At 48.1% G+C, this 24,555-nt stretch overlaps 1 protein-coding gene across 4 annotated transcripts in view; it reads right to left on the reverse strand.

Annotated features, from left to right (window-relative positions):
- Positions 1 to 24,555, reverse strand: part of RGL3 (ral guanine nucleotide dissociation stimulator like 3) — a 40,783-nt gene that overhangs the window by 10,485 nt on the left and 5,743 nt on the right. For 2 of the 4 annotated variants that reach the window (XM_079959321.1, XM_079959322.1), the window contains exons 2-13: positions 22,230 to 22,334; positions 20,684 to 20,898; positions 17,401 to 17,612; positions 15,053 to 15,186; positions 11,289 to 11,504; positions 8,452 to 8,555; positions 6,393 to 6,477; positions 5,254 to 5,322; positions 3,228 to 3,305; positions 2,012 to 2,044; positions 1,701 to 1,822; positions 371 to 460 (exon numbers count right to left, since the gene is read on the reverse strand). In XM_079959321.1, the coding sequence (XP_079815447.1) occupies positions 371 to 460; positions 1,701 to 1,822; positions 2,012 to 2,044; positions 3,228 to 3,305; positions 5,254 to 5,322; positions 6,393 to 6,477; positions 8,452 to 8,555; positions 11,289 to 11,504; positions 15,053 to 15,186; positions 17,401 to 17,612; positions 20,684 to 20,898; positions 22,230 to 22,334 (1,463 nt within the window). Of the gene's footprint in view, positions 1 to 370; positions 461 to 1,700; positions 1,823 to 2,011; positions 2,045 to 3,227; positions 3,306 to 5,253; positions 5,323 to 6,392; positions 6,478 to 8,451; positions 8,556 to 11,288; positions 11,505 to 15,052; positions 15,187 to 17,400; positions 17,613 to 20,683; positions 20,899 to 22,229; positions 22,335 to 24,555 lie in introns of those variants that run through there. The other 2 variants (XM_079959323.1, XM_079959324.1) reach the window with 2 other exon arrangements.

Here is a 24,555-nt window from a genome sequence, read left to right on the forward strand (position 1 = left end):
GACGAGGCCTAGTGGGAGGCAATGCCCAATCTCTCCAGCTTCACTTGCTCTGCCTCAAAAAACAACAACACAGAATGGGGTTCTCCAGGAGGCCGAAGGTCAACGGACAGAAGGGAAGTTTGTCCCAAGCATGGCAGGGTAGGAGCAGGGGGCACGAAGGAGAAAGGAGCAGGGAAGGAGCAGCGGGGCTGGCCCACCCATGAGGCGGACTGAAGCACCTGCCCCGGGCAGCAGAATCCCATGTGACCCTGGCAAGCAAGGCTTTGGCAGGAGGGAGCACCTTCCCATCTTGCCTTGGGTGGTGAAATGGGATGGGCCGTCCCCAGGCACAGGAAGTGTGCCCCCTCACGGAACCCGAAGGCTGACTTACGAACTGAAGCGCTTGGTCAGGCTGCGATGCAGCTTCGGCGAGTTGGGACAGGAGTCGGCTGGTGGCTCAATCACACGGGAAATTCGGTAGCTGCAGAGGGAGGAGAGCAGAAGAATGGCTATATCCATCCAGGCATGGCCTCCCACTCTTCTCTGTTGGTGTGTCTCTGTTCAACTGTCACTTCTGACATCCTGCTGCCCTGAAATTTCTCAAAAAGGACCTGCTTGGCTCTTTCCCTTGGCATCTGCCTTGTGCCACCCTCACAGTTATGCAGCCTGGTTTGGGGGTGGGATTGCAGGAAGGCCAGGAAAAAAAGACTTCCTCTCTTCCCATCCTTTTAGCTTCTCTCGGTCCCACCACCGTCTCAGGCATGCTTGGTGGGGACATGGGAGAGGGCCTTCTCGGTGGTGGCTGCCTCCAGACAACTCTCTCCCTGGAGAAGCCAGACTGGCTCCCTCCTTGTCGTCCTCCTGTCAGGTGGTGAAGACCTTTGTGTTCCAACAGGTTGTTGGGAGCTGAGTACTTTTAAGGAAAGGACTGTTGCCATGCTGTTTATAATTGTAATTATTAGTATGTGGGGTATGTGTTTGTGTCTGTGTTTTTTTCTTTGTTCTTAGTGGTTCTTATTTTTATCTGTAAGCTGCCTTGAGTCCCATCAGGGAAAAAGGCAGGGCATAAATAAATGAATAATAATAAATGAATAATAAGCTGTGTAGCCCACTGTGTGAACTTTGGGGCAATGGATTTAGATGGGAGATTGTTCTTGCTCTTGAGCTTGGGCGCCTAGGGAAGTGAGGACGGGTGCACATTCCCTGTGCATTTTTAGGTATCTGATAAGTGAAGAGTTGCTATCCCAGTGGGAAAACAGCTTTGCTATAGGAGATAGGTGACATTCCCTATCCCACTCTGTCACCATGGCGTTTTGGAGATACCAGGAGCCAGTGTGGTGCAGTGGTTAGTGTGTCTGACTAGGATGTGGGAGACCAGGGTTCAAATCCCCACTTGGATATGAAGCTCACCAGTCACTGCCTCTCTGCCTAACCTACCTCACAGGGTTGCTGTGAGTATTAAACGAGATAGGGGAGAGCCATGTACATCACCCTGAGCTCCTAGGTTGTATTCACTGCAGGAGTAAGTAGCAATTTGCACAACTGGAACAACTTACACTTGTGCAAAGGGACTCAATCCTCCAGAGCAGATCAGCAAGAGGGAAAGAGGGAAAGTCCTATTGCACAAGCAGTAGTCATTCCGTTCGTGCATTTACTTAGTTGGCTGCCACCCACTATCAACCATTCTCTTCCTTGGCAGAGAATCCAACACCTTTCCCTACCTCTGCTCCTCAGAGAGCTGCTGGTGCTGGTGAAAGGCAAGACGGAAGGATGGGTTTGGGCAAAGATGGTACTCTTGACATGACTCCTGCAGCTGGCAGATCCAGGAGAGGATCACTGCTTCCTGGGAGGGAAAAGAACATAGCAGTGAGGTGGGCGGTGGAACCACATTTTGCATTCCTGTGTTTTGAAAGGCAGTACTCTTCATCCCAGTTCCACATCCTATCATTCCCTCCATTCCCAGCTCTGGGCACTGAGCTAAGAGATGCAGAATCCCTCCCACCCCCCTCCAGCTTTTCCACCTTGGATTTACCTTGCGCCTCTTCTCAAAGTTAATGAGGTTGCTCTGTGGGATTGAAAAATAAGACAGGGATTGTGAGCAACACCAGGAGACACAAACCATGCTGCAGCGTTGTTTGAACCACCCTACATCAGTGGTTTTCAAACAGGGGTGCCCTGGGATGCCTTGAATGATGGTCAGAGGTGCCGCTGGCAACACTGACCTCTGTCCCTCTTTCTTTCCTTCCCTCCTTCCTTTGATGCCCTTTTGTGTCTCTGCCTCCCAAAGGTTTGCACAGCTGTTTGTTGCAGCAGCCCTGGCTATAAGCTGTGCAGGTGAATGGTGCCTCTGGGGCTGCCCAGGAGGTGTTTCCCAAGCCTCTATGGGGCAGTGTGAAGAGACTCCTCTCTTTGGGGCAGGGGGCACAGCTCAGAGACCAGGGGCGGCGGCAGCAGTAGCTGCCCTGAGGACTCCCAAGGAGAGAGGAGAGGAGGCTGAGGGAATCCTCCACAAGGGAGGGTGTTCGAAAAAGGGTGATAGGCTGCCAGCTCTACAGGCAAGGGGTGGCATAACTGGGCTCCTGGGCAGGGGTGCTGCAGAAAGAATGGAGTTGGTCAAGGGAGGTTGAAAACCTCTGCCCCATGTGGCTGCCAGCATTTGAAAAGCCTGAGTGCTTTTTCGTTTATAGAAAAAAAGGTGCTGGTACACACCATGAAGTTGTTACAGTAAGCGTCACACTTTTAATGGGGGGGGGGAGTGCCAGTACTCCCCTACCCTTAAGTACCCCCAGAAAAAAAGTACTGGAAACCCCAAAGGAGGAGACAAAGGCTTCATGGCTTCATTCACTGAACAAACTGAGTTATGTGCAGAGGCGGAGCTGTGCACCTGGGGGCGGGGCTAGACATGTGGGGTGGAGCTAGCCACCTGCAGGGCGGAGCTAGCTGCCCGCAGGGGCAGAGCAAGCGTCCAAGGGGGGTGCCGCAGGGGTGTGTGGTGAGCATCTCAGGGGGGCGGCACAGCGATGTCACCCCCCCCAGGGATGACACCTGGGGTGAGCCACCCCCACCGCACCCCCTTCCTCCGCCAGTGGTTACGTGACCCCCGAACCACCCTGAAGGGTTGATCTGAAACGGCTGCCCAACCCAAATGGCCAGGGATCAACAGGAAGTCATTTGCCAGAGGATGCTCAGCCACCCTGAAGAGGACAAGGGATGTTCTCGTGCCACCACTTCTTCCCCAAGATGCTCACCTCCACAAAATCTGGTAGTGCTGTGTCCAGCATGATCAGGTCAGTTAAAAAGGTGCCCAGATATGGGATGGTGGGAGCCTGCAACAAAGCACAATGGGACTCATGCACTCAGCCCTTTGATTGCCCAGTGCACCACCCTCCCTTGGGAAATTAAAACATTTGGTGACACTTCCTTAGCAAGATATGGCTCATATGCAAATGGTGTCCAGAATGAAGGAAAAGGATGCTGTAGTTTTCACTGTTTGTCGGGTTTCCCTTCTTACTAGCAAGTTCACTCCAGGGGATTTCAAAAGAGGCGGATGTGTGCAAATCTCTCTCTCTCTCTCTGTGTGTGTGTGTGTGTGTGTGCGTGCGTGCGTGCGTACGTGCGTGAAAACAAAGCTGAAACAAGACTGCTAAATTGGCAGATGTATGCATTATCAGCTATAATGTAAAAATCTCAAATATTTGTAATTGTGGAGATGAGATAATGTTAGGAGCAGTAGCAAAATCTTTAGCTGACAACTACTCTTGCTAAAAAAAAAAATCAAAAGAGCACCACGTTCTTTTTGGGGGGTCTTTTTTAGGTACTAATTTTAGGGTTATCCCCACTCACTCTGAAACAAAACACAAAGATGGTACAGGATACAGAATTACGATATAGCTCAGTTTGTTAGAGTGTGGTGCTAATAATGCCAAGGTTGCAGGTTTGATCCCCATCTGGGACAGCTGCTGACGAGAACCTGCTCGCCATCCGTAAATAATAACAAGCTGCATAGCAGAGAGTTGGACTATAGATGATCCTTAGGGGCCCTTCCAACTCTAGTTTTCTAAGAGGAAAGGGAATTCCAAAGGGCAGGTGCCGCCACGCTGAAAGACGGATTTCTTGCGGGTGCATAATGAATATTATGTGCCACTCGCAGCATGGCCAGTTCTACAGGTCAAAGCAGTCAAGTGGCATATGTGAGAGAAGGTGATTCTCTCAAGTAAAAAGTTTCCCTTTCTCTTCTATCACACTCCTTCAAAGTCATATTTGATGACATATCATGTGCAGACTTTCACAGAACTGTAAAATCAAGGAATTGTAGATTTGGAAAGGATCCTGAGCACCACCATCCTGCGATGCAGGAATCTCAACAGGCAGTTCCTGATCCAATTCGAAACCATACCTTTGACTAATCTTAAGTAGTATTTTCACACAAGAGGGAGTGTGTGGACACTCTGGTGGAAGTAATTCTTTGGTGAGAGTCTGGTTTTCAGGATCTAAATTGTGAGGGAGGTACATTAAACATGTATTTCTTACCTTCCCTTTATGTAAATTTTGTGGGAGGTGATCCATGAGAGGCAGTCAAGTACAACATACCTTGTAATGCTAGAGAAGACATGCGAAGGAATGTTTGGTCCAGCCAGTCGAAACTTCCTGTTCCTCCTGGCTGGAGCATCCTTCCTTTTGCATGTGATAGAAGGTGGGCATGACCTAACCTGCCCAAGTAACAAAAGGACAAGTCACGCAGCACACCTTCCCCCCCTTTTTTTACTTCCTTCTTCGTTTGACCAGCTTCTAGCTAGGACTGCTCTGCTAGCTCTCAGCTAGCAGAAGCACTGGGATTATTCTCCCATATGGGGTAGATCCACATGTACATATTTGTAACTAAGTCTGCCTTCAGGAATCCAACTGTGAACTGATGTGAGTAAACTTCTTTTATTGACTTTGAATAAGATTGTGGCGTCTTTATTCTTTAAAGAGGGATTCGAGGGGACTTACCAGGAACGTACAATTCAATCTGAGACAGATTAAATTGTGCAATAGTGAGAGGCTCACACGAGCCTGCAACCAGCTATCTGCTGTGCATATAAAAAGGGGGGAATGTAATTCTGCTACATAAAGGAACTTGCCAGCACAAGTTAGGAAGGATATCAGTAAACAATATATCCTCTCCTGCCACCCTGAACATTCCCACATATTTCCCTCAGAGTGGATGGACAGCTGGCTGGTGCGGGGGGGGGGGCAGGATGGCTCTCACCACTCCCTGGCCTGATGCTTCACCTTCGGAGATGCCCCAGCTGGGGGTTGTGTGCTGTTCCATCCATCACTGGAGCCCTGTATACCTCCTTCCTGCGAGAGACACAGAGACAGGCTGCAGGATAAAACTCAGCTGATGTCCGATGTACCTTGATCGAATTGTACAGAACTGACCCTCCCAGCAGGGGCTAATCTAAGAACTCAAAGGCTTCGGGACATTTCAGCAGGTGCCTCTCATTGCTGCAGCCCCTGAACCAAAAGAGGTTGCACCCAGGGCAATTGTAGCTCACACTGAACAGAGAATAACTCTTTCCCTGCTCCAAACATGGTGGCTTAATGCCCTGGGTAACACTTAACACAACATGGCAACTATCCTCAAGTCCAGTGGCGGAGCAAGCCGATCGGGCGCCTGGGGGGGCGCGCATGCCCTGCACCTGGGGGCGGGGCCAGCCGCCCATAGGGGCACCGCAGGGCCTCCAAGGAGTCTGCCTGCCTCCTTCCACTCAGCTGCCCTAAAGCTGAGAGGGAGGCAATAGGCGGACTGTTTGGGGAAGCAGGGAGCCTGTGGGCGCTCAAGGCAGTGTGTCACTCCCAGGAGAGACACGTAGCTCGGGCGTGCTACAGGCCCCGCAGTGAGTGCCGCCCACCATTTTGTCACCCCCTCAGTGGGGACACCCGGGGTGGACCGCACCCACCACATCCCCTTTGCTATGCCCCTGCTCAAGTCCCCACCCCACCTCAGAGAAATCACATTTTTTGGGGGGAGGGGGACCTTGGCCCCAAGGAGTTGGCTCCTATGCTATTGAACCCTCTCCTGATCCTGACAACACTGGACAATACATTACAGCTATACCTTGGGTTACAGACACCTCAAGTTGCATTTTTTCGGGTTATGGACCCACCAAAACCAGGAAGTACCGGAATGGGTTACTTCCAGGTTTCGGCGGTCACGCATGCGCAGAAGCACCAAATCGTAACCCGTGCGTGCGCAGGCGCAGTGCTGCGGGTTGCGAACGTGCCTCCTGCATGGACCATGTTCACAACCCGAGCGTCCACTGTACATCCTTCTGGGCACATTATCCTGCATAAAAAGACACACAACACACACAGACGCACACACAACATTGCTCTCCTCTTCCTCTCAAACGATGCAGTTCTGCTACCTGCAGCAAGATTTCTCGGCATTTCAGGTAATTGTTGTCTTCGGAGAAGATCTGCGAGAGCTTTCGGAAGGAGCCCCTGGTGTCCCTGGGAGAGAAGTCAGGCTCAGTTTTTGCAGCTCCTTGGCACAGGGCTCAGTGCAAGAGCCACAGCCAGTTCAAGCTGTTTTGCAGCCTGAGGCGAAGGGCAAAGACAGTGGCACAAACACACCTCCAGAAGACTGACTGGACTGGAAGCTGAATCTTTTTTTAGCAGTAGCTGCAAGAGAGCATCCTTCATGGCAGAAATAGGGCAGCAGGCTAGCAGGTCTTTCAAATTTCAGCGGCGCCCTGTGCAAGGTTAAAATTTGACACCCCTGCCTCTCGTCTCCTGTTTTGTGTGTGCACTACGTCGTAGTTCTGATGCCTTGTGGTGCCCCCCCCCCCAGCTTGGGGGTCAGAGTGGGGGAACCAGTCATCCTGCCCTAAATCTGCCCCTACAGACTAGCACAGGGCAGGCTGCGTGGCACAAAAAGCTCTGTCCTCCGAGAGAGGGGGAAATCTGTAGGAGTCAAGAAAAACAGTCTCCCTTAGGCGGCCATTTCATTCTGCTTAATTCTCCATGGATGGGCTTGTATCAACTGAAACCACCAACTGAGACTGGCAGGAGCTCATCTCTCTCTGTTTGGGTTTTTATTTAGATTACAGTGGTACCTTGGTTTACAACCATAAGCTGTTCCAGAGGTCTGTTTGTAAACCAAAACAGGTTGTAACCCAAGGCGCGCTTTCGCCAGTGGAGCCTCCAAAAATTTTTGTTCGTAATCCAAAAATAGGTTGCAAACCAGGACACACACTTCCAGGTTTGACATGTTTGTAATCCAAAATGTAAGCAAACCAAGATGTATGCAAACCAAGGTACCACTGTAGTTTCTTTTATCCTGCTGTATTATGTAAAAGCTTTCATAAAAATCTTGTTTGAAAAGAAAAAGACTGTCAGGAGCTCTCTGGGGTCGCAGGCAAAACTCTTCCCCAGTCCTGGTTGGGGACGATCCTTGAACCTGCCAGAGCCCTGTGGTTTCTCTCCAAAGAGAAGCAAGAGTCTACTGTGCCCTCCTTTACCCAGCCTTTACCCTAACCCTTTTTTAATGCTTTTCTTTTTTTTGGGGGGGGAAGGTGCTTACAATAAGTGCGACACAGTGGGAAACTGTTTTAACTGCTATAGCAAAGGTGCCTCTGGACCTTAAATTGAGGTTCATACAACAAAAAAATAATACAGTGGCGCCGCGCAAGACGAAAAGAATCCGTTCCACGAGTCTCTTCGTCTAGCGGTTTTTTCGTCTTGCGAAGCAAGCCCATTGACGGCTTAGCGGATTAGCGCTATTAGCGGTTTTTAGCGGCTTATCGGATAAGCGGCTTAGAAAAAGGGGGGGGGAAGGGAAAAAAACCCGCAGGAACTCGCAAGACATTTTCATCTTGTGAAGCAAGCCCATAGGAAATTCGTTTTGCGAAGCACCTCCAAAACGGAAAACTCTTTCGTCTAGCGAGTTTTCCGTCTTGCGGGGCACCACTGTATTTATAATATAGTGGACCCCATTATGTTTGTTTTAAAAAAGGGCTGTCTAAGGTATCTAACTGTTGGTGATGCAACAAGGATAATGCTTCTCTAAAACATGTTTTTTCATTGTCCTATATTGAAAGATTTTGGGCAGAAGGTAACTGAAACCATCAACAGAACTGTACGGAACAACCTTACATTTACAGAGCAAAATATCCTCTTGAATTATACACTCAGCACATGGAACCCCACAAAAGGACAATACGAGTGGACTCTCCGTGCCCTGACCACAGCAAAAAGACTGTTACCGATGAATTGGAAAAATAAAAATGCAGCTCCCTTCTATGATTGAGGACTTATAGAAACTCGCAACATATGAACAACCTGTATATAAATGCAGACTTGCCATGGACAAATTCAATGATATTTGGAATCCATTCTTACAAAGATGGTTAAATGGGAAAAAAGCGCCACACTTTTAACCAGGGCTTTTCTTCTAGGGAAAAATGGTGCCACCAAAAACCTCACCTGTGTACAGCAGCCCACGTCCGCTTCAGTCGGTAGATGGAGTTAGACTGTAGGGCAGAGAGGATGGCATGCAGCGAGGAGAAATTCCGGAGGGCCCGACATCGCTGGAGGGCAGGCGTACCATTTGGGGAATTGGGAGTGGGGAAATGACAAATATTTCAGTAAGAAAGGGGTAGGATTTAACGCCAGCGATTGGATTGATTGAAGATTGAACTGAACAGAAGTTCCTGCATTTTGAGTACAGCTGCAAGCTTTTGATTTGTTTGGTTGATAATCAAACCATTTTTGACGTGTGGACTGTGACTCAAGAGAAAACACAGCCATTGTGCAAGCTATTACCATAATACAGAAGAAAGAAGACCTTATCTTCTAACAATAGCTGGCAGCTTTTATTTAGTAAAAGAAACTCAAGTAATCTTGCACTTGTCAGTATCTCAACCCTCAACCCCCCACAGTGCTGAGGTTTTCATAAGGTACACATGTATTTCATAGAATCATAGAATCATGAGTTGGAAGAGACCACAAGGGCCATCGAGTCCAACCCCCTGCCAAGCAGGAAACACCATCAGAGCACTCCTGACATATGGTTGTCAAGCCTCTGCTTAAAGACCTCCAAAGAAGGAGACTCCACCACACTCCTTGGCAGTAAATTCCACTGTCGAACAGCTCTTACTGTCAGGAAGTTCTTCCTAATGTTTAGGTGGAATCTTTTTTCTTGTAGTTTGGAACCATTGCTCCGTGTCCGCTTCTCTGGAGCAGCAGAAAACAACCTTTCTCCCTCCTCTATGTGACATCCTTTTATATATTTGAACATGGCTATCATATCACCCCTTAACCTCCTCTTCTCCAGGCTAAACATGCCCAGCTCCCTTAGCCGTTCCTCATAAGGCATCGTTTCCAGGCCTTTGACCATTTTGGTTGCCCTCCTCTGGACACGTTCCAGTTTGTCCGTGTCCTTCTTGAACTGTGGTGCCCAGAACTGGACACAGTACTCCAGGTGAGGTCTGACCAGAGCAGAATACAGTGGCACTATTACTTCCCTTGATCTAGATGCTATACTATTGATGCAGCCCAGAATTGCATTGGCTTTTTTAGCTGCCGCGTCACACTGTTGGCTCACGTCAAGTTTGCGGTCAACCAAGACTCCTAGATCCTTTTCACATGTACTGCTCTCAAGCCACGTGTCACCCATCTTGTATTTGTGCCTCTTATTTTTTTTGCCCAAGTGCAATACTTTACATTTCTCCCTGTTAAAATTAATCTTGTTTGTTTTGGCCCAGTTCTCTAATCTGTCAAGGTCGTTTTGAAGTGTGATCCTGTCCTCTGGGGTGTTAGCCACCCCTCCCAGTTTGGTGTCATCTGCAAATTTGATCAGGATGCCCTTGAGTCCATCATCCAAGTCATTGATAAAGATGTTGAATAAGACCGGGCCCAAGACAGAACCCTGTGGCACCCCACTAGTCACTCTTCTCCAGGATGAAGAGGAACCATTGATGAGCACCCTTTGGGTTCAGTCAGTCAGCCAGTTTACATTCAATTAAACTGACAGATCAGTTAGAAGGCAGATGATAATTAAACATTCTTCAAATCCATTAGCGTTCCTCACTTTAATGCCACTTGTTTTGGTTATATTTTGATATATCATCTTAAGTTTACATTGTCAGCGTGTCTGTTACTTTTGCAATGAAAAGTTGAGGGGGTCTGTGCCTTTGGCTTGTGCAGCTATCATGTAGGCCCATTTTTGTAATATTCACAAATTGTGGAGAATCAATTAGCTGGCTGGAGGTACAATCCTGTATGTCGGTTTGTGTGCTGCCAGGAATACAGTGGTACCTTGAATCTGAAACGCCTTGGTACTCAAACAACTTGGAACCCAAACACTGTAAACCAGTAAGTAAGTGTTTGGGAACATTTTTCTGAAGCTGAACATTCTTCATTTTGAGTCCCACACTTCTGTTTTGAGTGTTACACTTGAAGGAGTATATTACAATATAATTGTTCTATTATTGAAGGACATGCTTAAATGTTACATTGCAAATGGGCCCCTCGTTAGAATGCCTAGCCTGGGCAGATAGAGATAAAGAACAAGGATTTATTGTCACACCAGGATGAGGGAGGTTTCAGGAAGGAGGGAGAGAAGACCAAGACCTTATATGGTAATATAGGAACTTATTATAAGTTTTGATTTCCCAGAAATCAGGTGACTTACAAGAAATCAGGTGACTTGCAAGAGATCAGGTGGTATTCTATTTTGCAAATCTATATAAAGGGGCGCACCCTGACTACTGTGTACAGGTTGCGTACTGATCGCCCTGTGCCTTTGTTCTGCATATGCACTTCAAATAAAAATCCTGTTAATAACCTGCAAGAGCGTTTTGCCGCTTTGTGTGAATCTGTGCTTCAGGGACCCAAATAGCAGATATGTGTGGTCCTTCACACTGAGGTCTGTCTGTTTTTGCTATTTATTTTGCATTTTAGTTTTCGCGGCTCTTTGTTTTTCTTTTTGAGACTGTGTGGAACCCAGTTCAGCTACTGACTGATTGTGTGACTGCAGTACATTGTATACTGCTTTCATTTTATGGATCAATGGTCTCATTAGATAGTAAAAATTGATGTTAAATTGCTGTTTTAGGGGTTGTTTTTGAAAGTCTGGCACGGATTAATCCATTTTGCATTACTTTCTATGGGAAAGCGCGCCTCAGTTTTGGAACACTTTGGTTTTGGAATGGACTTCTGGAACGGATTAAGTTTGAGAACCAAGGTACCACTGTAGTGGCAGGGCTAAGGAGACAAGGAATACTAAGGCCAGCTAGCTCACTGGACACAGAAGCTTTTACCTGGGCAATGTCGATCCATTTCTCTAGCAGGTGTGCCCGCTGGGGAAAGCGCAGAGTCAGGTCTCCCAGTACAGATGCAATGACACAGCTAGTGACTGCATTGAACTGGGCCACAGTGGCTCGGACACTGGGAGCCACGTGCTGATTCTCCTTCTTGTCTCGTTGCGACCACACGCAGCCCAGGCAGTGGAAGGGCCGCACTGCTCGGAAGAGTTCCTGGGAAGGAGAATGAGAGGGAGGATAAGAGAGAAGACCACCCCAATGCCACTCAGTGCAACCACTGCAGAAGAAGAAGAAGAAGAAGAAGAAGAAGAAGAAGAAGAAGAGGAGGAGGAGGAGGAGTTTGGATTTGATACCCCGCCTTTCACTCCCCTTCAGGAGTCTCAAAGCGGCTAACATTCTCCTTTCCCTTGCTCCTCCACAACAAACAGTCTGCGAGGTGAGTGGGGCTGAGAGACTTCAAAGCCACTCCCGACCTAATGAGGGGGTGAGGTTGCGGGTTCACGACCCCTACTACAATCTTGCGGGGCTGGCGTCAGCCCCGCGGGACTCAGGGATTCCCCTAGCTCATGAATATTCATCACCCACAGCGCCAGCCAATCGGATGGCGCTGGGGGCGGGCTTGCCAGGTGCACTTAAGGTCAGGTCAGCCCTGACTCGCCCCCTTTTCTCTCCTGCAGCAGCTATTAGCTTCGGATGGTCGCCGCAAGGGGCCTGGTAGGAGTTTTTCCATTTGGCAAATTGGCTGTATTTTGAAGCCACCTGGTTTTTTCGCCTACCTCGTAGCAAACGTCACAACTTCTGGTTTGGCGGTTAGGCATTGGCAGGGGTATTGTTATGCAAATGATGTCGGGGGGGGGGAGGAACGCCATCACCTCCCCCAAATCTTGATGGGTAGTTCGGTAAAGGACTCCGGGGGGCGTCGCCTCGTCCGAAACCTACGGAGGCTAGGGCCTAAAGCGTGCCCCCGAGCGGTAACCCCTTGGGGGAGCGCCTAGTGATGTGCATCTCGGGGGCTCCCCCTGTTGGTGCTTAACCCTTCCCGGTTAGACCAGATAGTCTGTTAGGGCCAATGCCTAAAAGCCAATACCACTCTTACCTGTAATCAATAAAGTTGTGGCCATTTTCACCCATTAACCTAAATTCTGGTGTCCGGTGTCTTTATTTACTCCATTTGTGGGAGGGGGTGGGTATCGCCACGCAAAAAAGTGTGACTGGCCCAAGTTCACCCAGCAGCTGCATGTGAAGGAGCGGAGACGCGAATCCGGTTCCCCAGATTACGAGACTACCGCTCTTAACCACTACACCACACTGGCTTTGGATCTTGGATCAGATCTCCAGGATTCAAAGTCAACTCTCTACCATTGAACTATAAACAATATACAGGGTAAAAGGTAAAGGTAAAGGACCCCTGGATGGTTAAGTCCAGTCAAAGGCAACTATGGGGTTGCGGTGCTCATCTCACTTTCAGGCTGAGGGAGCCAGCGTTTGTTCACAGACAGCTTTCCGGGTCATGTGGCCAGCATGACTAAAACGCTTCTGGCACAACAGGACACTCTGACGGAAACCAGAGCGCAGGGAAATGCCGTTTACCTTCCCGCCACAGTGGTACCTATTTGTCTACATGCACTGGTGTGCTTTCGAACTGCTACATTGGCAGGAGCTGGGACAGAGCAACGGGAGCTCACCCCATCGTGGGGATTCGAACCGTCAACCTTCTGATCGGCAAGCCCAAGAGGATCAGTGGTTTAGACCACAGCCCCACCCACGCCACAATATGCAGGGAAGTGATATACTGGCACTGTTAGGAAGGCTAGCAAATAGAAGGCTGCATAGCCTCTTTCTATGGGAGAAATGCGCAGAGAGACAGATTTGTTCATTTCTCTAAACTATCGATTGTACATTGTCTAGACTCTACTGTACAGCTTGATGATTAAACCCTTTGTGGGAAGAAACGCTGGTTATATCAGAACAGCATCCAGATGTTGATTTACGAGTTGATGTTGCTTCTGCTAATGCACAATTGACTGAAGTGTTGGTGCTGACCTTTAAAGCCCTAAACAGCCTCGGCCCAGTATACCTGAAGGATCGTCTCCACCCCCATCATTCAGCCTGGACACTAAGGTCCAGCTCTGAAGGCCTTCTGGCAGTTTCCTCACTGCGAGAAGTGAGGTTACAGGGAACCAGGCAGAGGGCCTTCTCGGTAGTGGCACCAGCCTGTGGAATGCCTTCCCATCAGAAGTCAAGGAAATAATGAATTATACAACTTTTAGAAGACACCTGAAGGCCCTGTATACAGAAGTTTTTAATGTTTGATATTTTATTGTATTTTTAATATTCTGTTGGGAGCCACCCAGAGTGTCTGGGGAAACCAGGCCAGATGGGCAGGGTATAAATAATAACTTATTATTATTATTATAAAGAAAAATACTGGGGGGGAAAGACTTCTGTGATTTATTTCTGTGGTGTATTTGTTTGCTTGTCCATACTGCTTTCTCTTTTGTAGTTGCTTGGATGATATATTTTTGCACAACACTGAACCATAAAGGCTGACCCAGTCCCTGTTTCCTTTCACCAGAGACCAATCACAAATGGTATGGCTTTGGAAAGGGCAGAGTGTGGAATCCAGACGTAGACATACTTAGTTGTGACTGAAATCCCATTGATTGCAATGGGTTTGTTCTTGGCAGAACTAAGTCTAGATCTAAGTCACAGACTCCTGGCTTCTATCACCCACCTCTCTGAGCCATTACCTTTCAACTCCTATATCTGGAAAATATATTAAAAAATCAGATTTTTAAAATTTAAATTGGATTTTTTTTAAAAAAAATCTGATTCTTTTGATTTAAATTGGATTCTTAAAATAAAATGCTTCTGGAGGAAAAATCTTTCTAAAGATAGTTTTCTATTTGTTACATTATAGTCCAAAGGCTATTCATCAGGAAATAAGAATTTGTTTTAAGTTTTTCATGCGTGCTAAAACTCAGTCTAAGTTTTTTAAAAATTGTTTAACCACATCAGTTAACAAACATGGATACTTATGCTATAATGTTATTGTTTTAGTTAAATAAATTGTTCGAATTGTTATTAAGGAAATGATTATATTTCTCCTTCCGATAAAATACAGCAGAAAAGTTGTCCAAATATAAACAGTTAACTTATTAAACCTCATAATAATTTCAAAAGCATCTGTCTGTGTATTTCTAATAGTATAACCAAGTCAGTAATTTTTTATATAACTGTGAAAACTATTCTGAAAATTTATTATTCAAAAAATGAAAACTTCATCTGATTGTAAATATTAAGATTATACAGTGCTACCTCTGGTTGCGAACGGGATCCATTCCGGAGGTCCATTTGCAACATGAAAAGAGCGCAACCCGCAGCGGCACGTCTGCGCACACACAGGTTGCGATTCGCTGCTTCTGCGCATGCGCAAGACGTCATTTTGCGCTTCTGCACATGCGGCAAAACCTGGAAGTAACTCTTTCCGGTACTTCCGGGTCACCACGGGACGTAACTTGAAACAACGTAACATGAAGCAGACGTAACGAGATATGTCTGTACCAGCAAGAATGAGTCTTTCCATTAAAAAATGATTTGAATCAACTCTTAATGACTAGTGATTTAAATTGATTTGATTTAAATCAAATCCACCCTGGCTGGAAATAACATTTAAGAGCCCGAGAGCCACACCACTCCCCCCATTAATGCTGTTTTCTTCTTCCCAAAGCATTTTGTCGTCCCTGACCCCTCTTACTCACTGCATCCATCAGGGTCAGCTGTTCAGCTACTTCATCCACCGAGAAGGACAGAAGGGCTGGTGTCTCCTCGCAGTCACCTGTCCCAGCTGCTTCTCGGATCACCTGTGGCAGCCCCATCCCTGTGGGTTCCCCTCCTGTTGGGCAGTGAGACAAGGGCCACCTGAGTGAATGTGCGCAAGCCCAACCCTGACAAAGGAAGAAGAGGGCCACACACTTGTGTGCATGGAGGTCCTTTCACTGGTCCAAGAAATGTGCATTCCCCCAGGATCTCCTAAAACGTTATGCAGAATTCAGGGACAACTCACAGGTCATGTGCTAGCTTTGCATCCTCTGAGCGCTGAGTCCCAGAATTGCAAGAGAGCCTTAGGTGCCCCTTGGTGCCCCTAAAGAGATCATCCCCTTGCCAGGTGACTGCTTGACTTGCTTCTACAATCAAACCCGTACCAGAAAGTGCATCACTGGCAGATCTCAAAACCTGCAGCAAAATCTGATGCGGCTTACGAAACATCTCTCCCCTCCCCAAAAAGTCTATACCGTAAATACCACATGATCAAGGGGAGGCATGATCCAGTACATGCAGAAAATTCTGAAAACAACAGCAATAACTATTATTATTATTATTATTATTTTATTTATATGCTGCTCATCTGATTGCGTTGCCCCAGCAACTCTGGGCAACTCTCAACAAAATATTGAAAACACAATAAAACATCTTCTGTTGCTCAGAAGATATAAAACCCAATGGGGCAAACTATCCTAAGGAGCGTCTCTCTTAGGCATGGGTAGGCAAACTAAGGCCCAGGGGCCGGATCCGGCCCAATCGCTTTCTAAATCTGTATTTTTTAATGTTCCCCAATGTAAAAATAACCTCTCTGCATGTGATACACTAGCACATCAGAGACACAATTCTCGTTTGCTATATACAGGGAGCTTTTTATGTGAGGAAGCATTCAAATATAGGACAACACCCTTCCTACCTGCAGTGTGAAGTATACCGTTCAAAATGATACTACCTCATTTTGCACCATGTGGATAATGGCACTATTTTCACCAGAGGAAGAAGCTTGAGCTAAGTAAGTTTAAAGGTTAGAAAGGTTAAAGGTCACCTGTGCGCCCACCGATTGCTCTTGGTCTATACAGACCAGCCTTTACCCAACTGGAATGATACATGTGATAAGATTGGGTTGGTTCCTACAACACCTTTGATTTGAGAACTCATGGTGGAATCTGGTTGACCAAGTCTGTTTGCTTTCTACAGTGGTACCTCGGGTTAAGTACTTAATTCATTCCGGAGGTCCGTTCTTAACCTGAAACTGTTCTTAACCTGAATCACCACTTTAGCTACTGGGGCCTCCTGCCACCGCCGCGCCGCCAGAGCACAATTTCTGTTCTCGTCCTGAAGCAAAGTTCTTAACCTGAAGCACTATTTCTGGGTTAGTGGAGTCTGTAACCTGGAGCGTATGTAACCTGGAGCGTATGTAACCTGAGGTACCACTGTATTTAATAATCTAAACTGGACTTCTGGAGAGAAAAAGAGAGAGAGCAGACGATCCCCTTAGAAAAGTCAGTTTTGTGACAGCACATTAAAGGTCTCGATGCTATTTGGTTTCTTTTCTTTTCTTTTCCCCCATCATAGAATTTAGATTTTCAGATAACTGGAGATGGTGGTCCTGATGCTGAATTGGACCAAGTGATGTTGCAGGGTGGAAAGATGCAGTGAGAGGCAGCCCAGGGCTAATTTTGCTTTTGGGATGGTTTTGCTTTTGGCATCACACCCACACACCCACAGACAGGCTGCCAAGAGGACACCAAATAGTCATGGGCTCCAGCATATAGGATAGCTGGCTAATGTGGCAGCAAGACTGGTGACTGGGGGCGGCCGCTGAGACCATATAACACTGGTCCTGAGAGACCTGCATTGGCTCCCAGTATGTTTCTGAGCCCAATTCAAAGTGTTGGTGCTGACCTAAACAACCTCGGCCCAGTATACCTGAAGAAGCCCGGACACTAAGGTCCAGCTCCGAGGGCCTTCTGGCAGTTCCCTCACTGCGAGAAGTGAAGTTACAGGGAACCAGGCAGAGGGCCTTCTCGGTAGTGGCACCCGCCCTGTGGAACACCCTCCCGCCAGATGTCAAGGAAATCTGACTTTCAAAATTATTATTATTATATTATTATTATAATAATGCAGACATGCCATCTAATAGGCTGAATAGGATGGCCCTGAGGACAATTGCATGTGGCTGAGGAGCTGAGGTCATGGGTGGAGACAGGGGCTGGACATGAGCCACAAACTTTCGGAGGCCGTCTGCTCTGGGCCGTCATGTCCCCAGGGTAGGAGAAATCCTTACCTTCTACCTCAGCAGCACCTGCCCTCCTGCGCTCCTCCTCCTCGTTGTCTTTGTGGGACAGCCACAGCCCCTCTGCCAGAGCAAGCACTGGGGAGTCACGAGCAGATTGGTGCAAGAAGCTCAAGGTTCTCTGCAGGTTGGGATGCTGGGGGGGCTCCCAGAAATCCCCAGGGTGAAGCTGCAGCCAGAGTTCCAATACGTGCAGCACTGCCCTGGAGCCGGAACGGAAACAGAGTCAGGCACCAACCATACACAAACACACGTACAGTGGTACCTCGGGTTAAGTACGTAATTCGTTCCGGAGGTCCGTTCTTAACCTGAAACTGTTCTTAACCTGAAGCACCACTTCAGCTAATGGGGCCTCCCGCTGCTGCTGCGCCGCCAGAGCACGATTTCTGTTCTCATCCTGAAGCAAAGTTCTTAACCCGAGGTAATATTTCTGGGTTACCGGAGTCTGTAACCTGAAGTGTATGTAACCCAAGGTACCACTGTACTCACAAACTGCTTAGGCTCTTATCCAGGGGTAGGCAACCTAAGGCCCGGGGGCCGGATGTGGCCCAATCGCCTTCTCAATCCGGCGTGCGGACGGTCCAGGAATTAGTGTGTTTTTACATGAGTAGAATGTGTCCTTTTATTTAAACTGCGTCTCTGGGTTATTTGTGTGGCCTGCCTGGTGTTTTGACATGAGTAGAATGTGTGTTTTTATTTAAAATGCATCTCTGGGTTATTTGTGGGGCATAGAATTCATTCATTCCACACACACACACACCCCAATATAGTCTGGTCCACCACATGGCCTGAGGGACGGTGGACCGGCCCACGCCTGAAAAAGGTTGCTGACCCCTCTCTCTCCCCCCCTTCCCGGTGCCCCTAACCCAGTGGTTCTCAACCTGTGGGTCCCCAGAAGTTGTTGGACTACAACTCCCATCATCCCTGAGCTCTGGCCTTGCTAGCTAGGGGTGATGGGAGTTGTAGTTCCCAAACATCTGGGGACCCACAAGTTGAGAAAGGCTGCCCTAACCCCTCCTGTCCCTGATAAGCTGCCTGCTGTTCAACAGCAGAACGGACTACCTTGGAAGGTGGACTCTCCCTCCTTTGGGGTTCTTAAGCAGAGGTCGAATAGCCATCTGTCCTGGATGCTTGAGATGAGATTCCTGCGCTGCAGGAGGTTGGACTAAAGGACCCCAGGGGTCCCTTCCAACTCTATGAGTCAATGATTCCATGCTGCCTTCACCAGGATTTCTTCCTGAGGGTGCCCCTCCTTATGCGTCCTGCCAGATTGTGCTGCTCGGACTTTGTAATGGTTCTAGGGGTTGCTTGTGCATAAATCGGTGCCACGCTTGGCTGGGATACCTGGGTGAACCCTTTCTGTCCGAACAGCCACTCATCCGTGGCTGCCTCAATCGCTGGCAGAATCCGTCAGTGGGCGTTTCTTGAACTTCTTCCAGCAAATAAGCTCTTTGACGCCTAGTCTCCACCTACTCTCCCTGCGCGGAAGCCTTCTGCGCAGGGAGGGTGTGAGCAGCGGAGGACCCTTACTCTCCCTGCTGGTCTCCGGCGAGGAGTCATGGAGCCCCCTCGCCGATTCCCCCATCTGCCCCCCTTCTCTACTGGTGCTACGCTGATTTCCTTCCCCAGAAGATGGGCTGCCTCTCTCCCTCCTGGGACACTCTCCGGAATCCCTCCGGAGCCCTCCCTCCTCCTCTGGCTCCGATGGCAGTTCCCTGACAGACTTCACCAAGCTTCACTGCCCATCTGGCATCTCATTACAGACAACTCCCTCTTTATGCAGAGGCCACATTCCAAAGCACCTTGTGCTTAAGTGAAATCACATATATTTGAAACACCATGGCAAAAGTCCCCAAACGTCCTGTTCCACCCCTGCCCCCTTCTACCCCCTTTTTAGGGGTCATTCCTGGATTCGGAACGATGCCCGTGTCCTCAGCTGCACACATATTGGATGCACCTAAAACAGTCACTGCCCTGTACAGTGGAACCTCGGTTTTCGAGCATCTCAGTAGCCGAATGTTTCGGAACCCGAACGCCGAAAACCCAGAAGTAATTGCTTCAGTTTTCGAATACGCCTCGGAAGTCAAACAGCTTCTAAGGCACATTTCTCAATTTTTTTCAGTTGAATTCCCCGACCACCCATTGTGCCTCAGTTGTCAAGTGTTTTGGAAGTTGAACATTCTTCCAGAACTGATTACATTCGACAACCTAGGCTCCACTGTATTTTCTTCCTATATCCAGTGCTTTTTTCGGGGGGGGGGGGACGGGACGCAGGGGTACGCATACCCCTAAACATTTTGTGAATCTTTGTACTGTTGTCCATTTATTTGTCTTTGTTTTTCCCAATTTGAACTATAAAATGGTGGGGTTTTTTAGTCCAACTGAGAGTGCCCCTAAACATTTTTTGAGGGGGGAAAGCACTGCCTATATCTGTCAGTTTGCATTTCTTATTACAGAATGTATTGATCTGGTGTGTAGAGATCTTTCCTATTCTACTTAATTCAAGAGGGTTCTGGAAGCTTCTCTGTGTGAAAGAAACAAGCAGAAGGTTCCTGATGTTTGGTTTATTCCTTCAGAGAAGCTGCGTACAGCTGGCTTAAACTGGTCCTGTTATCTCTTCTGTCAAGCTAACGCCGACTATAATAGTGAGGCCAGAAGGAGCCTGGGTTTCTCTTTCTCTTTCTATCTCTTTTCCTTCTGGTGTGGTGTTCTGTACATAGTATGCTTAGTGTGAAGGTTAAGACTTATTGTAAGTTATTCTAAGTGTAAGTCAAGTTTGCTGCAACTGGATTTCTTATGGACAGTGCCAATCCTGGATGTATTGGATTTGTGATCATTATGCTCATATGCCTTCAGTAGCAGTAAAACTCTGCTGGATGAAATATTAATCGCCTCTGGTCTATGTTTTGGGAATCCTGCAACGTGTTTCAGTTTTCACTCTGCTAACTATACGTTGGGAGTTCTGCTCTGGATCAATATTGAGTAGAATTTCAATGACAATAATACGTACTGCACCCACATGTCTATATATCCCCTTTCCAAAGAACACTTAATTGCATGAAACAAATAAATTCGCCCTGTACATACATGTCTACAGGGCGAAAAGCAAGGTGGGCATCACTCTGATACCCTGCCAGGTTAGAATTGCTTTTCCCAATTCGCCGCCCTGCCAGAATCAAGAACCAGCCCTTTTCCGGGCTCCTTATTCGGGAGCACACCTTGTCCAGCATTTTCCTCCTGCCCAAACCACCCACCTCCTACCCCTGTGCCTCACTTGTCCGGTCCCAGTGGCAGCAGCAGATCCAGCACCTGCGCAGGGTTGGCGAAGGCCCGGTAGGTGGCCAGGAAGCTGGGCACGTAGCCACGGTCACCCTCCACATCGGCAGACACCAGCCACTCCACCAGCCTGGGGAGTGTAGCAGCCCGCAACAGGCGCTTCTTGCATGTGCGGTACTGTACAAAGGGACACTCTGGTGTGCTGGAGACATCCTGTTGGGAAAGGGACAGGCACGATGAGGTGGGAGGAACTCACATAGCTGACACCTATTGAAGAGGTGCTTATCGTTGTCTAATACACAGGGTAGTGGTGTAACCTCCCTTCAGTGGGAACTGCACAGTTAAAAAAAAACCCTATTTGTGAAAAATCAGTTTAGTTAACATGGAAAATCTGATACTTGTGGAGTTATCTTGCCTTTGATACAGGAGATTCCAATGATTCCCATCACTTCTGAAAAGGTTACAACAAATCTTGGGGTCCCCAAATTTGCAATAATAATAGTTTCATAATAATTTGTTATTTATACCCTGCCCATCTGGCTGGGTTTTCCCAGCCACTCTGGGAGGCTCCCAACAGAACATTAAAAACACGATAAAACATCAAACATTAAAAACTTCCCTAAACAGGGCTGTCTTCAGATGTCTTCTAAAAGTCAGTTATTTGTTTATTTCCTTGACATCTGACGGGAGGGCGTTCCACTACCGAGAAGGCCCTTTGTCTGGTTCCCTGTAACCTCACTTCTCACAGTGAAGGAACTGCAGAAGGCCCTCAGCGCTGGACCTCAGTGTCCGGGCTGAACAATGAGGGTGGAGACGCTCCTTCAGGTATATTGGGCCGAGGCAGTTTAGGGCTTTAAAGGTCGGCACCAACACCTTGAATTGTGCTCAGAAACGTATTGGGAGTCAATGGTAGGTCTTTCAGGACTGGTGTTATGTGGTCCCAGAGGCCACTCCCAGTCACCAGTCTAGCTGCCGCATACTGGATTAATTGCAGTTTCTGGGTCACCTTCAAAGGTAGCCCCATGTAGAGCGCATTGCAGTAGTTCAAGCAGGAGATAACTAGAGCATGCACTACTCTGGCAAGACAGTCCGCAGGCAGGTAGGGTCTCAGCTTCCATACCAGGTGGAGTAAGGGAAAGAGAGGAGAGCTCCTTGTCATGATTGCATGCATGAGGCAGATGTACCGTATTTTTCGCGCTCTGTAAGATGCACCAGACCACAAGATGCACCTAGTTTTCAGAGGAGGAAAACAAGAAAAAAAATATTCTGAATCTCAGAAGCCAGAACAGCAAGAGGGATCGCTGTGCAGTGAAAGCAGCAATCCCTCTTGCTATTCTGGCTTCTGGGATAGCTGCGCAGCCTTCGTTCGCTCCATAAGACGCACACACATTTCCCCTTACTTTTTAGGAGGGAAAAGTGAGTCTTATAGAGCAAAAAATATGGTAACTTTCCATGCATGTGTCCCCTCTGCTGTCCAATAATAAAAACCAGTTTAGCATAGAAGGAGTGATCCGGTGTTCCCTATAAGGGAAGCTGCCACATACCAGCTGACACGATCTGTTGGCGATGGGCTCTGTCCTCACACGGTGAAGGATGATGCTGTAGATGGCCCCATCTTCTGCCTCTTCACCCCACTGCTGAAGGGGTGTCTGGGGAGAGGCAGAGAAGAAACAGAAGCAGAACTAAGATGCAGCTTTTGGGCTTCTTGGAACCATATGCATATGGCAGTGTAGAGCAGGGGTTCCCAACTGGTGGTCTGCAGAACCCAGGGGGTCCACGTAACCCACCTCGGGAGGGGTGTGTGGCACCATTCACATATCAAAAGCTATGATAGAGATATCAAAATTTTCTAAAGTAGGGGGTCCAGGGCTTGGCTCTGGAAAAACAGTACTTAGCTAATTGGGGACCAGTCGTGTAGAGCAAGGTCTAAACTGAGCTGGAAAGAGTTGAGTTGGGAGCCTAGAAAATGTTATTGTTAGGTAAAGGGAGGCTTCCACCCATTCAACGGTAGATGTTGGGGAGCAGAGAGCAGTGGTGAGATGCTGGAGCTGTGTGGACCATGTGGTCGTTCTTATACAGTGGTGCCTCGCAAGACGAAAATAATCCGTTCCGCGAGTCTCTTCGTCTTGCGGTTTTTTTGTCTTGCGAAGCAACCTATTAGCAGCTTAGCGGATTAGCGCTATTAGCGGCTTAGCAGCTTAGAAAAAGGGAGGGAAAGCGAAAAAAATCGCAAGACTCGCAAGACGTTTTGGTCTTGCGAAGCAAGCCCATAGGGAAATTCGTCTTGCGAAGTGCCTCGAAAAACGGAAAACCCTTTCGTCTAGCGGGTTTTTCGTCTTGCGAGGCATTCGTCTTGCGGGGCACCACTGTACCTCCTAAACTAGCCCCAGGTGTGATGAAGGCAGCCAGAACTGAAGTACTATTCAACAGCCAGTCTTGTCACATTCCCGTGCATGGAATTGCAGGAGGAGCCATCTTGCCTCAGGCAGAAAAATAAATTGAGCTGGCCCTGATCTTATTTTGTTGTATGGTGTGGCAGTTATGTTGTTTTGTCAGTATTAGCTGCCTTGAACATCCAATATGGAAAGCTGGGGTATATGTTTTAAAAATAAATAAGTAACAAATAAACTTGTGCGAAGTGCGCAAGGGAATGGAGTACCACTATCAGAGAAGGAAGACTGGCAGGTTTGCTTTTCCATCTCCAAAACAAAGGAAAAGGCTCAGGGCACAGCTGAACAGGAGATTTCTGGGGGTGAGAAAAGAGGCTTATGCATGGATGAGGGGCAAATCTCTGTCCTGTTTCCTATTTAGTGTTCTGCAAGCAAGTGTGGCCATTATTGTTTATCACAGTGATTCAAGCATCATACTTGGTGGCTCAGATAGACGGCACTGTCTGGGTTTCTGCAATGTTTTCTCCTTTCCGTAGGCTGCTGGTGCCACAGATGGAGCTTGCGGATTCAAGGCCGTTATTAATTGACCAACGTTCAACGGTCAGTCAAAGAGAAGAAGGCTTCATCTCCTTCACTTTGATTACCCGTCCTTTCCCAACTCAATCCTCACATCAAAGGCCAGCCTAAACCAGAGGTAGGCAACCTAAGGCCCGTGGGCCACAAGCGGCCCACGGGAGTCATTTAACCGGCCCACAAGCCACCCCCGAATTGAGCTGCCTGCTCGGTGAGTTCCCACTCGCTGCACTAAACCGGCGCAGCGCGGCATGGGGACTTGCTTCCGCAGCGCTGGAAATCGCGTCTGCCCAGGTGCAGGGGCTGGAAATCGTGTCTGCGCAGACGCACACACTGGAAATTGTGGGCGTGGGAGCTTATGCACATGCACAATCCAGCCCCCGAAGGATCTCCGCTGGAGTGAACCGGCCCAGGCGAAGTAAACCCCTGGCCTAAAACCAACCCCACACAGTGTAGCTGCAGGGAGCTACTATTCTGGCTGAGGGCCCCCACCCCATGCCACCTATTTGCGAAACAAAGACCAGCTACACAATGCAAGTCACTTTTAGTCTGGCCCTGATTTAACGCTGCTAAGAAGCTTGTGTTGTTGTCATCATGGATTACTGCTGTTGTGAATGGTCACGTGCTTGTTTTGCATACATTTTAAGCTGCAATTGAATCATTGCACACTATGCTTTTGGCGTTTCTCAATCATTTAGCCCCATCGTAAGCTTTCCATTTCCCCCTCTGCACCCATGTGAATACAGTGGCACCTCGGGTTAAGAACTTAATTCGTTCCAGAGGTCTGTTCTTAACCTGAAACTGTTCTTAACCTGAGGTACCACTTTAGCTAATGGGGCCTCCCGCTGCTGTCGCGCCGCCGGAGCACAATTTCTGTTCTCATCCTGAAGCAAAGTTCTTAACCTGA

The sequence above is a fragment of the Podarcis cretensis genome, assembly GCF_951804945.1.
Source record: "Podarcis cretensis genome assembly, chromosome: 17".
In the NCBI taxonomy this organism is placed as follows: Eukaryota; Metazoa; Chordata; class Lepidosauria; order Squamata; family Lacertidae; genus Podarcis; species Podarcis cretensis.